The sequence below is a fragment of the Microcaecilia unicolor genome, chromosome 4, assembly GCF_901765095.1.
Source record: "Microcaecilia unicolor chromosome 4, aMicUni1.1, whole genome shotgun sequence".
NCBI lineage: Eukaryota > Metazoa > Chordata > Amphibia > Gymnophiona > Siphonopidae > Microcaecilia > Microcaecilia unicolor.
Genome location: NC_044034.1, coordinates 236,025,819 through 236,046,831, shown reverse-complemented (window position 1 = coordinate 236,046,831; position 21,013 = coordinate 236,025,819). Strand labels below are relative to the sequence as shown.

Sequence of the window (21,013 nt, the reverse complement as noted above, 5' to 3'; positions counted from 1 at the left end):
CCAGCCGCCGATATTTAGTAGCACTTAACTGGGCAGTGTCACTGAATATCTGCATTAACTGACCATCTTAAGACTGTGCATTCCAAGGGCAGAGTTGGGGAGCAGCCAAGAGAGTTACGTTGGTGCCAGTAATATTCAGTGCTGGTGGCTGCATAGTTGACTGGGCATGTAGGACTGCATAAATAGTAGTTCTAACTTTGCCAGGTTAACTATGCAGGTGTCGGCACTGAATATCAGCTGGTACCTGCATAACTACTGGGTCACATCCACTAAACTGCTGAGCTGATCCTGCCCCCACCAACATCTCTGATCCCCTGGTTGCAATCCCCCCCATGCCAAATCAGCACCCCCCAATGCTCCACCTATGACTTACCCAACTCCCCTCCAGACAGGCAAAATGCAAACAAACTGCCCCCAATGCTCCTTCTATCCACCAACCCCCTTCCTAATGGGCAAAATGTCCATAAAGTACTTCCCTGATGCTCCTCCCACCCAATTGACCACCTTCTTAATGGCACCAAAGCTGCCCCCTTCCTCTCCCCACTCACCCAACACCTCAGGACTTAATGAGGGGGGAGTATCTGTGGTATAATGGGATGGGTCAAGAGTGGACCCCCTCCACTCCTGCCCTGTCTGGCTCTGGGTGCAAAATGGCTCATCCTTGTACCTTGGCGGTAGTCTTCTGGTACTACTACTAGGGTTCATGGAGGCACCATTTTATACCCAGATCTAGATGAGATGGGAGTGGAGGGGAAGCACTCCTGCTATGTCCTTCTATACTACCATGGATGCGTGTCGGGCGGGTGGGAATATCGTGGAAGCACTTTGTTGACATGTTGTCCATTGGGAGACAGGCTGGATGCTGATTTGGTGGGGGTAGATTTGAACAGCTGAGAAATGACACCCCTCACACATCCCCTTATGCAAGACCCAGTCGACATTCAGCTAGGACCTGCATTAGTGTCTTATGTGGGTCCAGGATTAATATCAGCTAGGACCCACATAAATGTTGGCAACCTGGAGAAGTCTGGTCATACCTGAACATTCAATGCTGGTGGCTGGACATGGCCTGGTATTAAATATTTGGGACTAATTAAAGTGGTGCTGAGAGGGGGTGGGGTATGGGTGGGGTATGGACATGGATATGTTATCCAGCTAGCGCATCCACACTAGCACATGCTAACTGGATAATACAGACTTAATACAAGAGCATTTAGTAACTCTTACACAGGAGGTGGTAAGTGCTAAAAAATTATTATTTTTGCAGCAGCACTTGTGTGCTAATGGAAAAAAACAGCATGAGACCTACAAAAAGAAAAAGATTAGCTTAGCGCATTTTAACACTGGATTTTCCCACATGCTAAGCCCGTGTTAGAAATGGGCTCAGCATGTGGGAAAATCCAGTGTTAAAATGCACTAAGCCCATTTCATAGCACATCTTAGTAAAGGAATGCTATATTTTTTCATAAGCAGATTTCTTGTGTTTATTGACGATACTTACCATGCAGTCATGCATAATCTTGTTCCAGTCTTCACCTGTCACAATTCTAAAAAGTACAGTGATGGCTTTGCCAGCTGAAGAAAAATTTGCATGCCTGTTTAGAAAAAAGAGAAATACATCAGCTCTAATATTTCCTCTTTGAGGAGAGAATATTAAGAGATATAAAAAGCTATTACATCTTTTGTGGGACATTTTTAGTGTCCCCTGAAATCAAATTACTTTAGGGGCCCTTTTACTAAGCTGTGTTAGGCACTAAAGAGCACCTAACACAGCTTAAAATGACATGGGGCACGCTCAGGCGTCCTGTGGTATATGACAAATGTGCATGTACTAACCGTGTACCAAAAAAAATTAAAAATAAATTTTTTGAGACATGACACCATGGGAAGGAGTGAGAACTGATAGGCAGAACTCCTCCATTCCCCCATCTACTTTGACCCACATTCTGTATAAATCCACCCATTTGGAGGCAACAACTATCTAGCTCACTCCTGGAAATATCTATGGCATCAGCGAGGTGCTCTTGAGCTGGAATTGAAGGAAGACATGACATCAAAACCCCAGTGTAAGGATATGGAGAAGCAATGGTCTAAAGATGTTAAGATCCAGAGCATTGCTCCGCAAAGCCCTCAGTGTCCATCAATCAGGTTGGCCTGGACAACAGAGATAACTGAAGAGATGATGGCTGTGGTGGAAACAGGTCTTGACAAAAAGCTCCAACAAATATTTGACAGGGCAGAAACTGCTCATGAATGCCTAGACAGTCTTGGACTGGCATTCGAAGCTCATCAACAGCACACTTGCACACTCGAGGATCAGGCCCAGGAATCCACACAGCTAAAGACAAGCATGCAAAGCACCTGGCAGACCTAGAACAAAATGTGGAGGACCAGGAAAGTCATCTCGGCATACTGCCCTATGCCTGATAGGCCTGCTGGAGACCCTGCTGGATGGAGAACTCCTGGAGTTTCTGGATACCTAGATTCCTCAATTGCTACAATTAGGTGCACAACTATCATAGATCAAATGCAGTAATATTTAAGATATTAAACTTCGCGCAAACATTAGTCCAAGCAATTAAAATGGAGAAACCTTTATCCCATAATAACAACTGCACATTATGTTTTCAAGATTATTCTGCACAAATCCAGATGCAAGTACATAAGTACATAATTATTGCCATACTGGGACAGACCGAAGGTCCATCAAGCACAGTATCCTGTTTCAAACAGTGGCCAATCTAGGTTACAAGTACCTGGTAAGATCCCAAATCAGTACAATACATTTTATGCTGTTTATCCTAGAAATAAGCAGTGGATTTTCCCCAAGTCCATTTTAATAATGTCTTATGGACTTTTCTTTTAGGAAGCTATCCAAATCTTTTTTAAACACCGCTAAGCTAACTGCTTTTACTACATTCTCTTGCAACGAATTCCAGAGTGAGAAATATTTTCTCCAATTTGTTTTACTTTGTAGCTTCATTGCGTGCTTAGTCCTAGTATTTTTGGAAGGAGTAAACATGCAATTCACGTCTACACATTCCGCTCCACTCATTATTTTATAGACCTCTATCATCTCTCCACTCAGCCATCTTTTCTCCAAGCTGAAAAGCCCTAGCCCCTTTAGCCTTTCCTCATAGGGAAGTTGTCCTATCCCTTTTATCATTTTCATCGCCCTTCTCTGTACCTTTTCTAATTCCACTATATATTTTTTGAAATGCGGTGACCAGAATTGCACACAATATTCGAGGTACGGTCGCACCATGGAGCGATACAAAGGCATTATAACGTCCTCATTTTTGTTTTCCATTACTTTCCTAATAATACCTAACATTCTATTTGCTTTCTTAGCCGCCACTGCACATTGAGCAGAGGGTTTCAACATATCATCAACGATGACACCTAGATCCCTTTCCTGGTTAGTGACTCCTAATGTGGAACCTTGCATTACATAGCTATAGTTCAGGTTCCTCTTTCCCACATACATCACTTTGCACTTGCTCACATTAAACATACTATGCCATTTGGATGCCCAGTCTCCCAGTCTCGTAAGGTCCGCTTGTAATTTTTCACAATCCTCTTGCGATTTAACAACTTTGAATAACTTTGTGTCATCAGCAAATTTAATTACATCACTAGTTACTCCCATCTCTAGATCATTTATAAATATGATCTAGAGGAGTAGCGGTCCTAGCACAGACCCCTGGGGAACCCCACTATCTACCCTCCATTGAGAATACTGACCATACTCTTTGTTTTCTATCTTTTAACCAGTTTTTAATCCACAATAGAACACTATCTCCTATCCCATGACTCTCCAATTTCATCTGAAGTCTTTCATGAGGTACTTTGTCAAATGCCTTTTGAAAATCCAGATACACAATATTGACTGGCTCATCTTTATCCAAATGTTTCTTCACCCCTTCAAAGAAATATAATAGATTGGTGAGGCAAGATTTCCATTCACTAAATACATATTGGCTTTGTCTCATTAATCCATGGTTTTGAATATGCTCTGTAATTTTGTTCTTTATAATTGTAGCTACCATTTTGCCCAGCACTGACGTCAGGCTCACCGGTCTATAATTTCCTGGATCACCCCTGGAACCTTTTTTTAAAAATAGGCGTTACATTGGCCCCCCTCCAATCTTACGGTACCATGCTTGATTTTAAAGATAAATTACATATTACTAACAATAATTCTGCAAGTTCATTTTTCAATTCTATCTGTACTCTGCTGTATTTCAAAGGAGGATCATATTTGTAGTTTTCTACCCTGCAAAGTTGAGGGTCTCACATGTGAGTCAAACCTACAAGGAAGAGAGGCTGGTTCTTTCTGGATGGACTGTTGGCTGAGGGTTGGGAGCTGACCCATGATGAGGAGCTCTGGATGGCTTAATAATGTTGGCTTGATATGTTGTATCTAGATTTTCAGATTCCTGAGAAAATTAAAAATCCATGGGATAAGAGACAATGTTCTGTTGTGGATTAGGATTTGGTTGATGGAGAGAAAATAGAAGGAAGGGTGCTATAACATACAGGCTACTACAGCACCACCAGGAAGGGAACAGAGTGACAGCTGAGCTAACCGTGGTGGAGGACAACCCGCTCTCGAGTCTCGACGTCAACGACGTTCCTCTGACCTCATCGTCTCTTTTCCTGACGGACCCAACTACAACTTTCTTAAGCAGCACTGTGGGGCAGACTGTAGAGGCAGAGCCAGAGCCAGGCCCAGGGGTCCTCCTCCTCGGGCACAGTGCCAGTCAGTGCGGTGTTCGGCACCAGTACAGACTGAGCCCAGCTGTTTGATGCTCGAACGTGGAGCCTCTCTCGGCCTCAGCTTCAGCTAAGCTCTTGACTCTGACGGCTGTGTGGGGTAAGGGACTGCATGCGCTGTGCTTGCTGACTGTGTGTGTGGGCTGGGGATGGAAATTGGAAGGGTTCCTCCTCTGCAGCACTAGCTGTTTTGTTTCAGCTAAAAATATCATTCTCAGGGAGGAGAGGAGAGGAAGGAAGGGAGGGAGGGAGGGAGGGAGGGGGTGGGGGGTTACAGAAGGCAATCGATGGACAGGAGGAGTTGGGGGTTACAGAAGGCAATCGATGGACAGGAGAGGGGTGGGGGGGTTACAGAAGGCAATAGATGGACAGGAGGGGGGTGGGGTTACAGAAGGCAATCGATGGACAGGAGGGGGAGGTAGACACACAGCCCTTTTTGCTTTTTTAGCCCATAAAAGAAAAAAATGGGGAGGGGTGGACACACACAAAAACAATCTCTCTCTCTCGCCTTCAGCCCATAAAATAAATTTTAAAAAGGACATAATTGAAATAAAATACACTGTGTGTGTGGGGAGGGCAGACCAAGATAGTCAAAAGAAGAGGGGTCATCAAGGGAAGCAAGAGATTTCAGAGGGGGGGGGGGGGAAGCAAGGCAGACCCAGAGAGGAGGGGGGCCAGGAAAGCAAGGGGCGATGTCCAAGTAGATTGAAGAAAACAGGAGATGGGGTGTTCCTATCTAGGTCCAGTTGGATAGGCAGTGCCTTAAAAGATGGAGGACAAAGATTTTGTTTTCTTTTTCACTTATTTGATAGCTTTTTAATTTATTTGAAAGCTTCCCATATTTAGATATAAATATCAAGAAATAAAAATTGGACATCACTAAAACAGATTAAAAATTATTATAGCTGGTAGAAACCGCAGTTATAATCTCTGTATTTAGTGCTCATTTTTCTACACTGTTCTATACTATACAGAGATGGCAAAATTTCAGTGAGAATATCCAACTGTTGCTGTAATCTGCCTTTGGGAAGCCCGGCGTTATAAAGATGGAATATGCTGAAATTAAATGGAAGTAAAATCAAACTCTTCTTTCATTGGGACAGATGGAATCACATCTGAATCTGATGTCTGTTTTGGTGATCCTTTACTAGGTGAAAACATCTGTGCACGAATACAGGGTGTGAGGGGGAGTCCCTATAGCTAGACTCTCCAAATGACAATGATTTAAAGTGTAGTACAAATTAGTACTGCAAACAATTAAACCAATACTTCCTGTGTGTATATCTATATGCTGCACAAACCAGCATGTTTAATATAAATGAGATTAAATAAAAATGCTACCAACAATAAAGAATGCAGCAGCTCATAGGTTACATTGTAAAAGTTCCTATTTGGTTGTTACCCTTTATAGGAGAGTCAGAGCCTAGGTACATTCCCTTGGAAAATGTGCTAATCCCAATGAGACTCTAAAAAAGCCACCAGTGTCCCCTTGGCTTGGGGCGCATTAGCAGTACCTTGACTTTTCTAGGAATGTCTAGTTGCACCTTCTCTGCTGTGGGATGCTATGGCCGGCCTACCCTTCTGGCGCCTATTTTACAAAAATCTGCTCCCCCAGACGTCAAAACCTAACTACGCCTCTGTGTGGCAGCAGCCAAAAAAGCATACAGAATGCTAAGAATTATTAGGGAAGGGATAGAAAATAAGACAAAGAATATTATAGTGACTCTATATCATTCCATGGTATGACCACACCTTGAGTATTGTGTGCAATTATGGTCACTGTGTCTTAAAAAGATATAATAGAATTAAAAAAGGTTGAAAGAAGGGCCACCAAAATGATATGAGGAAAGGCTTAAGAAGTTAGGACTCTTCAGCTTGGAAAAGAGATGGCTGAGAGGGAATATGATAAAGGTCTACAAAATCCTGAGTGGTGTAGAACGATATTTTACTCTTTCAAAAGTCTAAAACTAGGGGACACTCAAGAAAGTTACATGGTGTTACTTTTAAACAGTGGCGTAGCCACGAGTGGGTCCGGGTGGGCAGGGCCCACTCAGTTTCACTTCAGGTCCACCCAGTGGTGATGCACATCATTAGTTTAGCTGAAGAGTCCTTTCTGGAGTCCCCAAGCAGTCTCATCCCCACAACAGTCAGCAGTGTGTTCCCAACTGCTATTGCCGTCACTACCCCCTCACTTCCCATGCATGCTCAGTTAAATTGGCACCCTTGTGCATGTATGCATGGGGCATGCTGGTTGAACTGAGCATGCATGGGGGGGCAGTGTTGGTGGCTGGAAACATGCAGCTGACTGCCGAGGGGATGAGAGCTCCAGAATGGATTTTACAGCTGGCAGGGCCTGGGGATCCCCACCAGCCAAGGTATTCATCTTTACTGCTTGGGGGTGGGGGGGTGGGGGGAGAAGTCAGAGAGAAAATGCATGGGTCATGCCTACCTAGTCCACCCCCAGGCCCACCCAAAAATTGAGGTCTGGATATGCTACTGCTTTTAAAACGAATAGGAGGAAATATTTTTTCACTCAATGAATAGTTAAGCTCTGGAACTCATTGCCAGAGGTTGTGGTATTAGCGGTTAGTGTATCTGGGTTTAGAAAAAAGTTTGGACAAGTTCCTGGAGGAAATGTCCATAGTCTGCTATTGAGACAGACATGGCGAAAGTAACTGTTTGTCCAGCGCTGTGAACGTCTAGTAGCGCTATAGTAGTAAGTAGTAGGATCAGTAGCATGAACCTTGCTACTATTTGGGATTCTGTCAGGTACTTGTGACCTGAACTGGCCACTGTTGGAAGCAGGATACTGGGTTAGATGGACCATTGGTCTGACCCAGTATGTCTATTCTTATGTTCTTATGTTGTGTTGTTACCCTTAACAGCAGCTCAAACTGAAGGGAGAACTGACTGCTTCATTCTTTCTGTTCTAGCTGTGCTTAGCTTTAAGTTCAATAATTTAGTAGATTAATACACCAGAAACCGCTAGGCAACTGATGGTTGAGGTTGGGGGGAGCGGAGGGGCTGGGTTAAAGCGTGATAGTCCATTAGCTTGGACTTGGTAAATGGGGTGCAGAGCATGAGGGTAAAGGTGATGCTGGTAGTGGGGGACGGACTACATGGGGAGGGGAAGGATATAGGGGATATGAATGGGAGAGGAATAGGGGTTAGGGAGAGCTTTCATGGTGGGATACAGAGCAGATGGGTAGGCATCAGATATTAAAGACTAATAACCCAAACTGTATGGGTGGAGGTATTAGAATGGGCTTACAAAGGGCATCTAATTGTTGGAGGTGGAGTGGAGGCTGGGTCACTCCTCCTTACATTTGGTATACAATTGTCTTTGTTTCCAGTCGGTATGATGTTATAAACAATGGTTAAAATAATTTCCTGGAATATGGGGGGACTATCCTGCCCCATCAAAAGGAGCAAGATACTTCAAGCTTTAAATAGAAATAAGGCACAAGTAGCGTTACTGCAAGAAATGCATCTCACCTGTACTGAATATGGTAAATTACAGTGCTCGTGGGTGAGGGACTACATAGAAGGGCCCACCACAGAAAAGTGGGGGTGATTATTTTATTTGGAAAGGGCCTATTGTTAGAAAAGCACAAAAACATAGCCAACGCACAGGGCAGGTATGTTATAGCACGTGTTCATAAATAGCCAGCCTCTGATCATTTACAACACCTATACACCTAATCAAAGTAAATCAAAATATAGAAAAGAAAATAAGATGACATAATTTTTATTGTAGTAACTTAATATATTTTTGATTAGCTTTTGGAGGTAATCCTTCTTCAGATCAGAAATAAGCAAATGTTGATCAAATATCAGAATATATAAGTGAAACACAAAAGCATTCCAATGACAGCCTCACAGAAAGAGGGGTTGGGTTAGGTCACAAACAGGGAGAACTGGGTGGGAGAAAGACAGGGAGAGATGGGGGAGAGGGGGAATAAAGGAGGGTTTTCCTTCAGGATCACAAGGGTCTATCAGAAACCAAGCCTTAGGCAATACTTCATTACTCTGATAAAAATTGGGGGTTAGGGGAGGGGGAAGTGTTAAGGTTAAGGTGGGGAAGAGATTGGGGGGGGGGGGGGTAGATGGCTGGGAAACAGTTCTGTAATGTTGCTATGGTTGTTAACATGTTACATATAATTTGTATTATGATATTAATGAGAATATATCTCTATAGTTTGGGATAGGGAACCAGTATTGATAAAAAATTGTGGAATGGTTTATGGTATAGTGTATATTTTTGTTTCATTTTATGGTTCAAATAAAATTGTTTATACACAACATTTTGAGGGGCATGTCTGGGGGGCAGAGAGTGGGCAATCCTGTGCTAATTAGTTAGTGCAGCTACATTACTGTGTGCTAACTGGTTGGTGCAGAAATAGCATGTAAGCCCTTACCACCTACAAAATGGGTGTAGCTAAGTGCACACACACTAATATTACTTAATGACCACATGCTGATGGCAACATGAGTGCATGGCCATCATCTTTATGGCTGTGTTAAAAATGGCCTTAAGGCATGCTAAGGCCTCTTTTTACTGCAGCTTGTAAAAGGACCCCAACAGAGAACTGAATATTTGTCTCTGATATAGTGATGATCCATAGCATTTTTGTGTGTTATCACATCATTGAAACTGTCATAAGTCAAAAAAGATAATGTGTATTTTAAGACAATCTCCAAATATAAAGAACTTGTCACATGAAGAATTTTTTTTTATTACTGATCTTTTAGGTTACTATTTGGGAAGACAACCAAAGTATACAATAGAACAGATAATGTCTTCATTGAGCAAACTTTTCTCAGTTCAGACTTGGCAAATAAAATATCATGTTCATTAGAATGAAAATAAATTTTTTCATCTGGATACAATTTATGTAAAGATAAGGCAGAAGACAAATATCAACCTGTTAATATTCTCGCCATATTTCACTGTGCCAAATAGCACAACTCCTGCAAACGCATAACAAAGCAGCAGCAAAAACATCCCCAACTATGATGAAGAAACTCTTGTACATGCTGACAACCACAGTCAAGAGAAGCATCTTTAGTGTCACCTGGAAACAGGAAGAAAAAACAATGTTATCTCTCAACAAATTTTAAGCTTCATATTGTTCCTCAAAATAAGCAACTTGAATAGGCTATCTTGTTTGAGCAACAATCAATCAATGCAAATTTATTTTAAGTAAATATTCTATATTAGCTATTAAAATATACCTTTGAATTTATGTTTGTTTTCCTACTGTGAATTCATGAGAGGGGAAATTTTACCAGTTGACAGCAAAGTTATAAATCAATATTCTGCAGATATTCAATCCCTATACTTAGGGGACTTGGGCACAGTTATGGCAGAGGAAGGGTAGAAACCTTATATGATCAATACAAAGGTGATATTCATCCACGTAGGAATAGCCTAGGTGTTTTATGGTAGGACTGCTGAATGACAGTACTAAAATAAAATGCCAAGGCTAAGGATTTATTTATTTATTTGTAACATTTGTATCCCACATTTTCCCACCTATTTGCAGGCTCAATGTGGCTTACATAGTACCGTAGTGGTGTTCACCAGTTCCGGCATGAACAAATACAAGGTGTTATTGTGATAGAATAAGGTTCATGTAAGGTAGGTATAATAGGGAACAGGAGGAGGGGGGAAGTTGGGGTGTGTCCATTTCGATCTTTGGTTTTGTTGTGTTGCATGTACGCAGGCTTTTATGTTGGGTCGATTGGATATGACTTTCTGAACAGGTTTGTTTTTAGTTCTTTCTGGAAATTTAGGTGGTCGTACGTTGTTTTACTATTTTTGGCAGTGCATTCCATAGTTGTGCGCTTAAATAGGAAATGCTGGATGCATACGTTGATTTTGGGCAACCGTGGTCCTCGAGGGCCAAATCCCATGGTCCTGACTTGATGTGCCTTGATTATATCATATAGAATAAGGGAAAGGGCACTCTCAAACTGGATATTCCCAGTTTTTTTATTTTATTTAAACCAATTAAGTTGATTATAGATGAGGTTGGGTTCCCTACATAAAGTATGCTGATGTTCTTTTGAAATTTAATAAACAGCTAATTCACCCTTGTAGGGTGTGATTTTGTAACAAAAATATAGGATGCACATGAGACTAATTTAAGTGAAACTCACAAGATTGAAATTTACGATGAATTCTCAAAACTCATGTTATGAAAGAATTCTTTGTAAGGTAAGATGCTAGTTCTAGCCTATTTACTTATCCTGTGAGCAGATGTTACTATCACAAGAAACAGGACCTTCCAAGAAGGATGCTGAATTTAGAGGTCCTGAGACTTCAATCAACTTTGTAGGGACCATATTTTTAAATCCCAATGGAACTAGGTATATGTGATAGTGGTTGAACATGTAATAAAGCTCTCTTAAATCTCAGAACCATAGAATGAATATAAATAGACACATCATTGTGTTGATCAAGGTATACTGCTATATACACTTAGGTGTACTCTTATAAAGTTTTCAAGTCCTTCTCTGAAAATTCTAAAAGATATTCTAGAAGAGAAGCTGGAGATCATGTGAATAGGTTTTTTATTCTTATGGGAGTACTATATTAAAAATCTCTTCCATTTGAAATCATTTCCTGGAAGTAATCAAGTTATCCTGCACCTTTTATAGGAAATGCAAGGCAGAAAATAGAGTGCACGCAACAACTATCCTATGAGTGCTAAAGACTGGATGTTGGGATTTAAGAACATCTCCCTGGTTCATAGCTCTTGAATTGAAAATTCTAGTAGAAGAGGCCAGAAAGAGGTTATGCATAATCACTAAGATCTTTTTCTGATGAAGTTTGTGTAAGGTTTTGGATATTAGTGGTTATGGAGGATAGGTTAGGTTAGTTTAGGTTATATATTTTCCATATAGCCTTTAGGACAGTCATCAAAATGGTTTACAAATCAGACAGTAAAACACAGGTAAAAGGAAGGAAGTGGAAAAAAAAGAAAACAGGCTGACTAGAACCATTAGCAAAAGTTATTGAAGAGTTTGCAGTTAGTTTCTACTGCTATACAGATAATCTTCTTACTGACATATACTTTGGGATCCATGCCAGATTTGGATCCTCTGCAGTGCTGCTGGATAACTGGTCACTCTACTTATCCATTACTAACTCCGATGGGAGCAGAGGGGCAGTCTAGTGGTTAGTGCAGTGAACTTTAAACAATGGGACCCAGGTAAAAATCCCACCTTAATTCCAGTATATGTTATTGTGAGCCCTCCAGGAACAGATAAAAACCTAACAACATAGTAGATGAATGCAGATAAAGACTTGTATGGTCCATCCAGTCTGCCAAACAAGATAAACTCATAGCATAAGGTTTGATGTGATACTACATCATACTACCTGATCTTGATTTGTCCTTGCCATTTTCAGGTCATAGACCACAGAAGTCTGCTCAGCACTGGCCTTGTTTTCCAACTACTGAAGTTGTCATCGAAGACCCACTCCAATCCATCCAAATCTGTCCAGCCACGATCAGGGTACAGACCATAAAAATCTGCCTGGCACTGGCCCTGTTCTCCTGCTACTGAAGCTGAATCTATCCAGCCAGAATCAGGGCACAGACTGAAGAAGTCTGCCCAGCACTGGCTTTGCTTCCCAATTACAGGTGTTTGCCATCTAATCACCGCTATGCTTGTTTGGTTCCACGCCTTCTATAAAGGATTCCTCTGTGTTTATCCCACACATTTTGAATTCCACTACTGTTTTCATCTCTGAAATCCACGTAATTACATCTAGCCTATGTCCTTTATCCAGTTCGTTGGTCACTCAGTCAAAAATCAATCAGATTCATTTGGCAGGATTTTCCTTTGGTAAAACAATGTTGCCTCTGATCCTACAACCCATTGGATTCTAGAAAGTTATCTTTCCATCAGCAGCGACTCCATTGTTTTTCCTACCACCGATATGAGGCTTATCAGCCTGTAGTTTCCCACTTCTTCCATGTCCCTCATTTTGTAAATAGGGACCACATCAACTCATCTCCAAGCCTGCAGAACCTCTACAGTCTCTAAAGATTTAATAAATAAATCCTTAAGAGGTTGCACCAGGATTTCTCTGAGCTCCATCAGTATCCTGGGATATATTCCATCTGGCCCCATAGTTTTGTCCACTTTCAGATTTTAAAGTTGTTTGTAACTCTTTCTTCCAGTGCAATATCCACTCCATTCCCAGATATACCCTTGGCAGCCGACTGCAGTTCTTCTCCAGGATTTTCTTTCATGAACACCGAAGAGAATTATTTGTTTAGCATGTTCACTTTATTCTCATCATTTTTCACATAGCTATTCTCAGCATCTTTCAGTCTTACAATTCCATTCCTAGCTTTACTCCTTTCCCAATATATGTTAAAAAGGTCTTGTCACCCGTGTGTTCAAGAAATACAGAAGAATGCACCAAGAAGATTATGGAAAAGATTACCAGATTAAACTCAAAGAAGCAAAGAAGGAAATACGACTAGCGAAAGCACAGGTGGAAGAAAAAATGGCTAAAGGTGTCACCTGTCCTTTCGCTAGTCGTATTTCCTTATTTGCTTCTTTGAGTTTAATCTGGTAATCTTTTCCATAATCTTCTTGGTGCATTCTTCTGTATTTCTTGAACACAGCCTCCTTTGCCCTTATTTTTTGCCACTTATTTGGAGAACCATATAGGCTTCTTGTTTCTTGTTTTTATTTATTTTCCTTTTATTTTTTTTTTTTTAATCTTGTTTATTGCAACAATAATAAACATTCCATCACAATAATAACATAGTGTAATTAACACAATCTGTATAACCAAAACATTCTCGTCTGTTGCTAATGTTTTCCCCTCTTTTCCCCCCCTCCCACCCCCCCCAATCATCCCCCCTCCCCCCCTCCCACTCTTAGGAACTTTCTATTATTCGGTTGGTGGACTCAGTTTTTAACAGTTTAAAAGTCTGCTTCTTGCAACTGGTGTCAAGGTATCCCAGTATGGAGCCCAGATCTTGCAAAAACTGTCTCCCCTTCTTGAAGCAAGGTCTCCAACTCCTCTTTTTTCCAGCATACAACACTGCATCATGGCTCCTCTCCACTGCGAAACACTAGGCCCCTCTTTTTGCAGCCATAGTTGTAAAATTGTTCGCTTTCCCATCAAGACAGTGCGCCTCAAAAAAGCCCTCAAACCTTCAGGCGATTGTCCTTGCACAATGAACTTGTCGAACAGTTGACCCGGAGAGGGGCGCCACCGGATTTTCCACATCCGTGAGATTTTAAGTCCCAGCTCTGTCCAGAACTGTTTCACCAGGGGGCAAGCCCAAAACATGTGTCCCAAGGTGGCTCCCACTCTCCCGCATTTTGGGCAATCATCAGTCTGTTTCAAAGTTGCTCTATAGGCTCGGTGTGGCGATATATACATTCGCATAACAAATTTGTATTGCATTTCTCTCCAGATTGCGTTCTCCGTTACTTTATGTACTGTAGATAGACAGATTGCCAACTGTCCCGGATCCATCTTCCACTGAAGTTCTGTTTGCCAGAGAGTTGACACTTTAGTGCAATCATTTGCTTCCTGCAAATCCCGTAGGGTACAGTGAAAATATTTCAAAGGTATTTTCAACTGCGCCTCCAGACCCAAAAAGTCATTCATAGTGTCCCATATGTCTTGAGTCAGGCTTTGGTCCGGTAGGGTCTTTAAATAGTGATTAATTTGTAGGTAAGCAAAGTAGTCCCCCTGATCTAACCCAAACTCATCACACATACTTTGAAAGGTTTTAGGGGTCCCCCGTTCTGTGACTACCTGGAATATATATTGTATTCCCCGGGAGGTCCATTTCTGAAACAACTTGGATGTTCCTCCCTCGGGGAAGGCCAAATTACCCCTCAAGGGGAGCAGGGGTGAGACCGCACTATTCCAGGTGAAGGCTTTACACATCCAGCGCCACACTTTCCGCAGGGGGTTTATTATATGTCTATAGGCTCCCACCGTGGGCAACTCAGCCGACGGAGCGTGTAGCCAGTATGCAAAATCTAAGGGAGCCATTAATAATGTTTCCACCCCCGTACATGAATAGAACTCTTTTGTGCGGAACCAGTCCGACAGATGTCGAACACTACCAGCTATCATGAACAGTTTTAGGTCCAACAACCCCAAACCCCCCTTCTTATGTGTTCTCATTAATTGCTTAAGCCCTATACGCGCTCTCTTACCCTGCCACAAAAACCTTCTCAGTGCTTTGTGTAGCCACCTCTCCTCCTTGTACCCCAACACTGCTGGGATCATTTGAAATACATATGTCCATTTGGGAAATATGAACATGTTGTACAGTGCAATTCTACCTTGTAAGGACAATAGCAACCCCTGCCACCCCTGTAAAAGCTCTTGTGTACGTCTCTTCAACGGGCTTATGTTTTCTCGGTATACATTAGCTATGTCTGCCGTGATAATAATCCCTAGATATTTTAAGCGTTCTGTAGCCCATTGAAATGGAAAATGTCCCTCCCACTCCGAGCACAGCGTCGTTGATATTGGTAAAGCTAATGATTTTTGCAGGTTTAGTTGTAACCCAGAGAAGAAACTGAACTCATCTATCACTTCCAACAATCTCTCTACTGATGTTCTTGGGTGAGTGAGCGTAAGAAACATGTCGTCTGCAAAGGCTAGTATTTTAATATTTTCCCTATATAAGGTTACCCCCTGTATCTCTGGGTCTAACAGAATAGTACGGAGTAGGGGTTCGAGATATATTAAAAACAATAATGGTGACATCGGGCAACCCTGTCGCACCCCTCGCTCCACCCGAAGGGAAGCGGATCTGGTTCCATTTATCAATATCTCTGCCTGGGTATCTTTATACAACGCTTTCACCGCCTCTAGATACCAGCCCCCCAACCCGATGTAATCTAACACCTCAAACAGATAATCCCAATTTACCTTATCAAAGGCCTTAGCGGCATCTAGGCTTACCAATAACAGTGGGTCTCCCGTGTTCTGCCCATATGCCCCTGCTAGTAGCACCCTGCGCACGTGTTGTGTGGCCTGTCTCCCTCTCACAAACCCTACTTGGTGTTCTCCAATAAGGCTAGGTATATATGACATCAGTCTCTCTGCTAGCACCCGAGACAGTACTTTAATGTCTACATTCAGTAGCGATATGGGTCGGTATGCCTCAACCTGGTCCTGTGGTTTATCTGGCTTTAGGATTAGTGTTATTAAAGCAGTATTCTCTCCAGGCGAGAAGAACCCCCCGGTCCACTACCGCCTCAAAGTATTCCACCAAGGGCCCAGTCACTTGCTGCGTCAACAACCGATAGTATTCATTAGAGAGCCCATCCGCCTCCGGTGCAGAACCCAGACGCAGCGACTTTAGGACTCTACAAACCTCCTGCGCTCTTATTGGAGCTGCCAACGCCCGTTGTGCCTCCTCTGTTAACTTAGGCATTCTGGCGTCCTCCAAATAATCTCGTGTTATTGGGCCCTGAAAGCGCTCCTGTGCAGCGTATATATCCGTGAAATAAGTATGGAATGTTTGTGCAATCTCTGCGGTTGATTTACTCTCTTTCCCTTATTATTCACGACTGCTGGTATAAATTGTCTTGGCATATTTGCTCTTGCTATTCTCGCTAAAAGTTTACCCGACTTATTGCCAAAGCGCTGAAAGTTCAGGCGTCTGACCATTAGCTGCTTCAACGCCTGATCATGTATAAGGGAATTCAATGCTACCTGGGCCGCAGACATCAACTCCCTATTGGACTCGTTTGGGTGTAATAAATATCTCCTCCTTGCTGATCCATATTCCCTTTCTAGCCTCAGGATGCTCGAGGCCAGGCGTTTCTTCCTGGCACTCAGATATGCTATCACATGCCCCCTCATAACTGCCTTAGAGGCCTCCCAGAATGTTATTGGTGATTCACAAGTGTCGAAATTCGTATCAACATAGAATTGCCATTTCTTAAGTAAATATTCTTTAAATTGGGAATCTTGGTATAAGTATGAGGGAAATTTCCAGCGCCCACCCCCTGGGATCCCCCCGAGAGCTCCAGATCAATCCAGATCATAGCATGATCCGATACCGCCATTGGGCCTATTGCTGCCGTTTGGACTTTAAAGAACCACGAGGTAGATATCAAGATGTAATCTATCCTAGACCAAGATTGGTGGGCCTTGGACTGGTGAGTATAGTCCTTGGTGGTGGGGTGTAGGGATCTCCATGCGTCTGTCAAATGTAATTGATCGCAAAGAATCGGTAGTCCCCTCCCCCTTCCCACCCCTGGAGTCGCCTGGGTGGAGAGTCTGTCTAATGTAGGGTCTTGCACTTGGTTGAAATCACCTGCCCACACCCAGGGTGCATCAGTATGTTCCATTCCCAACGCAATGAGAGACTGAAAGAAATGTGGGCTATAGTTATTTGGACCATAGACTGTGCACAGGTAGAATTTTTGCCCCTGGTAATTAATGTACAGTAAAACAATCCGTCCCTCTGTGTCCTTATATATCAGTTTTGTTTGACATGGTAGTCCCTTCCCAACTAGGACAACCACTCCACTTTTCCTATTCCCTGATGAGGAGAAATAACAATCACCCACCCATTGCTGTTTGAGTTTTGCATGTTCTGCATCCGTCAATTTTGTTTCTTGTAAACATGCTATGTGTGCTCCCTGCCTCTTAAGTTGCGTGAGGATCTTATACCTTTTCACTGGTGATGTAATACCAGAGACGTTCCAAGATACAATCTTTAGGTTATTGCGATTAATATCTCTTCCTTTTCATGGGTACCTTCAGAATACCAATGTCTAACTCCCCAGGAGCCCAGCCCCTCTCCCAGGGAGATCTGCACTGTGGCTTTACTGGGGACCATTGCAACCTCTCATAAATCACGCTTACTCCATTCACACCATCCACCCTCTCTTCTAGCATAAATCCCCTCCCCCCCTTTTGCTTACCCCCTCCCTCTCTCCCCCCACCCAGATCCCCCTCCCTCCCCCCTTTCCCCCTCTCCCTCCTAGACAACAACAACAACAACTTGAAAGTCACCTTAATGTTGAGGTTCTCTGACCCCCATATCCAAGAGACTGTTACCCTGCAAACTGTTCCTCATAAATGTTCACGGACCTGAACTTCAGCTCCTGTCCCAAACCAGTGGTTATCCATGCTGCGCCGATTCTTCTATTCAGCCGGTGTTTGTCACTGTCCCTTTTGCTTTCAATACTACCCACAAAGTCTTTAGCCGCTTGTTCTGAATCAAACGATCTCCAGACTCCATTCTGTTTAATTTTCAACACTGCTGGGTATATTAACATGAAGGGGATTTGCAAGGTATGTAATCCAGGGGCGTATCTGGACTCCGGCGGTAGGGGGGGCCAGAGCCAGAGGGAGGGGGCACATTTTAGCGCCCCCCCCCCCGCCCCCCCCGCCGCCGCCGAGCCCCCACCGCCACCAATAACTTAGTCTCTACCACCCCCCTCCCGCCGCCAACCCTCCCCCGCTGCCGTTCTTACTTTTGCTGGCGGGGACCCCAACCCCGCCAGCCGAGGTCTGCTTCCACCTGCCGCTGCCTTCAAAACTTCTTCTTCAGCCGGCGGGGGACCCCAAACCCCCGCCAGCCGCCCCGCGCTGTTTAAAATTCATCTTCGGCCTCCGTGGCCGTGCTGCTGGGATAGGCGGCGCTGTTGAATCCACTTCGGAGTCTGACGTCGCAGCACGTACAACGTACAACGACGTCAGACTCCGAAGTGGATTTCAACAGCGCCGCCTATCCCAGCAGCACGGCCACGGAGGCCGAAGATGAATTTTAAACAGCGCGGGGCGGCTGGCGGGGGTTTGGGGTCCCCCGCCGGCTGAAGAAGAAGTTTTGAAGGCAGCGGCAGGTGGAAGCAGACCTCGGCTGGCGGGGGTTGGGGTCCCCCGCCAGCAAAAGTAAGAACGGCAGCGGGGGAGGGTTGATGGCGGTAGGGGGGCCAGGGCAAAATCTGCGGGGGCCAGGCCCCTGAGGCCCCACGCAGATACGCCCCTGATGTAATCTGCTACACAGCGGGGTAAATACTTTCCGTCTCTCTTGCAAAGCAGCCGAGTAATCCTGATATATTCGTACCGTGTTACCTTTAAGCTTGTGGCCTCCCGTTTCAAACGATATCCATTTAGTATTTCTGTTTTGTGTACATAGTTATGAACTTTGATTATCACTGGCCTCGGTGTCTGGCGGTCTTCTCGAGCGGTCCCAGCCTGTGTGCTCTCTCAAGGCTCAGGGCCCCCGCATGGTCAGAAAGGGCAAACTCGTTTTTTAGCCAGGCCTCCAGCTCCGTAATAAGAGTTCTGTCTCCCACCGACTCCGGCACGCCTATCAGCCGTAGATTGGACCGTCTGGACCTGTTTTCAAGCTCATCTATTTTTGCAGTGAGTGAGTCTACTGACTCTTTAAGTTTATTTACGGCCGCCGGGGTTGTCGCTGTGGTGGCGTCTTCCAAATTTGAGACGCGTTGCTCAAGTTCTCCGGTTCTCCGGGTAAGCTCTGCCTGCGAGGCAGTAAAACTTGCAATTTGCGTCGAGAGTTTCTCCAGCCTCGGTTCTATGGCGGCTTCCACTACTGCTGTCAGCTGTGCGAGTTGCTCTTTGTTGAATCCCACGCTTCCACCCGGCGGCCATTTTGTTTCCGCCAGTGCGTCTTCCACCCGAGTCTTTTCTTTCTCGCGTTTGCTCGTTCTACTCGCCATTCCTTTAGAAGTGGAATCCACAAATTTGTCCATACCGTTTTGGGCTACCCACTGGTGTTTTTGGTCCGCTATTCTGTTTGTGCAGGGTTAGGTGTAAGCTGCAAAGGGGCCAGATTCCTCAGAGAGAGCTCTCCTCGCGTCCTGCTCCCTCTAGCACATCACGTGACTCCCTTATTTTCCTTTTATAAAGATCTGTTGCCATATTTATAGCAGCTTTCAGCTTGGACCACTGCACTTCTCCTTTGTCTAGCCATGCCATCAGCTCCTTCTTCAGGTACTTCTCCATTTTACCAAAATCAGCATGTCTGAAATCCAGTACTTTGAGTTTTGTGCATCTGCACTTTGTTTTTGCTTTTATATCAAACCATATCATGTGATGATCACTATTGCCTATGTGAGCACTCACCTGGACATTGGAAACACATGAAGCTTGATTTGAGTATCGAAGAAATTTTCTCTGAAAATATGAGTTTAGAGTCCAAAATAACTCCAAGATATCTAAAACTTTCAACAGGTGAGGCAGAGAGGCCAAAGAGTATTGGTTGTAACAGAAGGAAGGGATGCATGCCTGTGATCCAATGTGCTACTGTTTTTTTGTAGGTTAGTATTAAATGATGTTCATGCAACCAGCTAGCAACCTTATGTAGGCAAACTCGCAGCAGTCCAAAATCAAGGTTTGTATTAGCAGTGTATTGAATAATAAAAATATTGTCGCATAAAAATATGCACTTAAGCCTAAAGATAGAATTGGAACAGCGAGGAGACTGAGAAAAAGATTAAAGAAAATTGGTGATAATATGAACCTTTGTGGGACCCCACATGAGAGATCATAATCCGCTGATAATGTATCCTCCTTCATGGTTACCTTAAACATATGGTTTTGAAAAAAAGATGCAAAACAATTATAAACTATGTTGGTTATACAATAGAGGTGAGCCTTTGAAAGAGAAGAGTGTGATTAATGACATCAATGGCAGCAGACAGGTCGAGTGATACTGCCACAGTGATGAAGCCTTCTTCCAATTTACTGTAGATCTTACTTAGAAGAGTTGCCAAGACAATTTCTGTACTGTAATCCATTCTGAAACTGGATTGTCAATGGTGTAAGACTAACACAGATTCAAGATGTGATCACAGTTGCTGGAAAACAATATTTTCAATGATCTTTGCCAAAACTGGAATATTTGAGATAGGGTGATAAGTTGGCTGGAACAGAGGGATCTACAGATGTTCGTTTTGAGGACTGGACATATTATCGCAGTCTTAAGAGACTCAGGGACAATTCCCTTGGCCAAAACTTCAGGAATTGGATCCAAATGCTTGTTGTAATACTTGAAACAGAGATAGATTTAGTCACAGCCTCCTCAGAGGGTACATTGCAGGAAAACCACTGACAACTTGGAGTTGGTGATTGTTGAATAGGGTCACAGCTATCTACAATAACAGGAAAACATGATTGTAGGGAACTGAGTTTTGAAAGAAAAAATTGAGCTACTGTATCAGCAGTAGGAACAGCAAGTGAATCTGG

At 43.4% G+C, this 21,013-nt stretch overlaps 1 protein-coding gene across 1 annotated transcript in view; it reads right to left on the bottom strand.

The window, feature by feature from the left end:
* NALCN (sodium leak channel, non-selective) overlaps positions 1-21,013 on the bottom strand; it is a 690,956-nt gene that overhangs the window by 63,617 nt on the left and 606,326 nt on the right. The window contains 3 exon segments of the mRNA XM_030201343.1: positions 1,502-1,595; positions 9,702-9,784; positions 9,786-9,851. Coding sequence (XP_030057203.1) covers positions 1,502-1,595; positions 9,702-9,784; positions 9,786-9,851 — 243 coding nt within the window.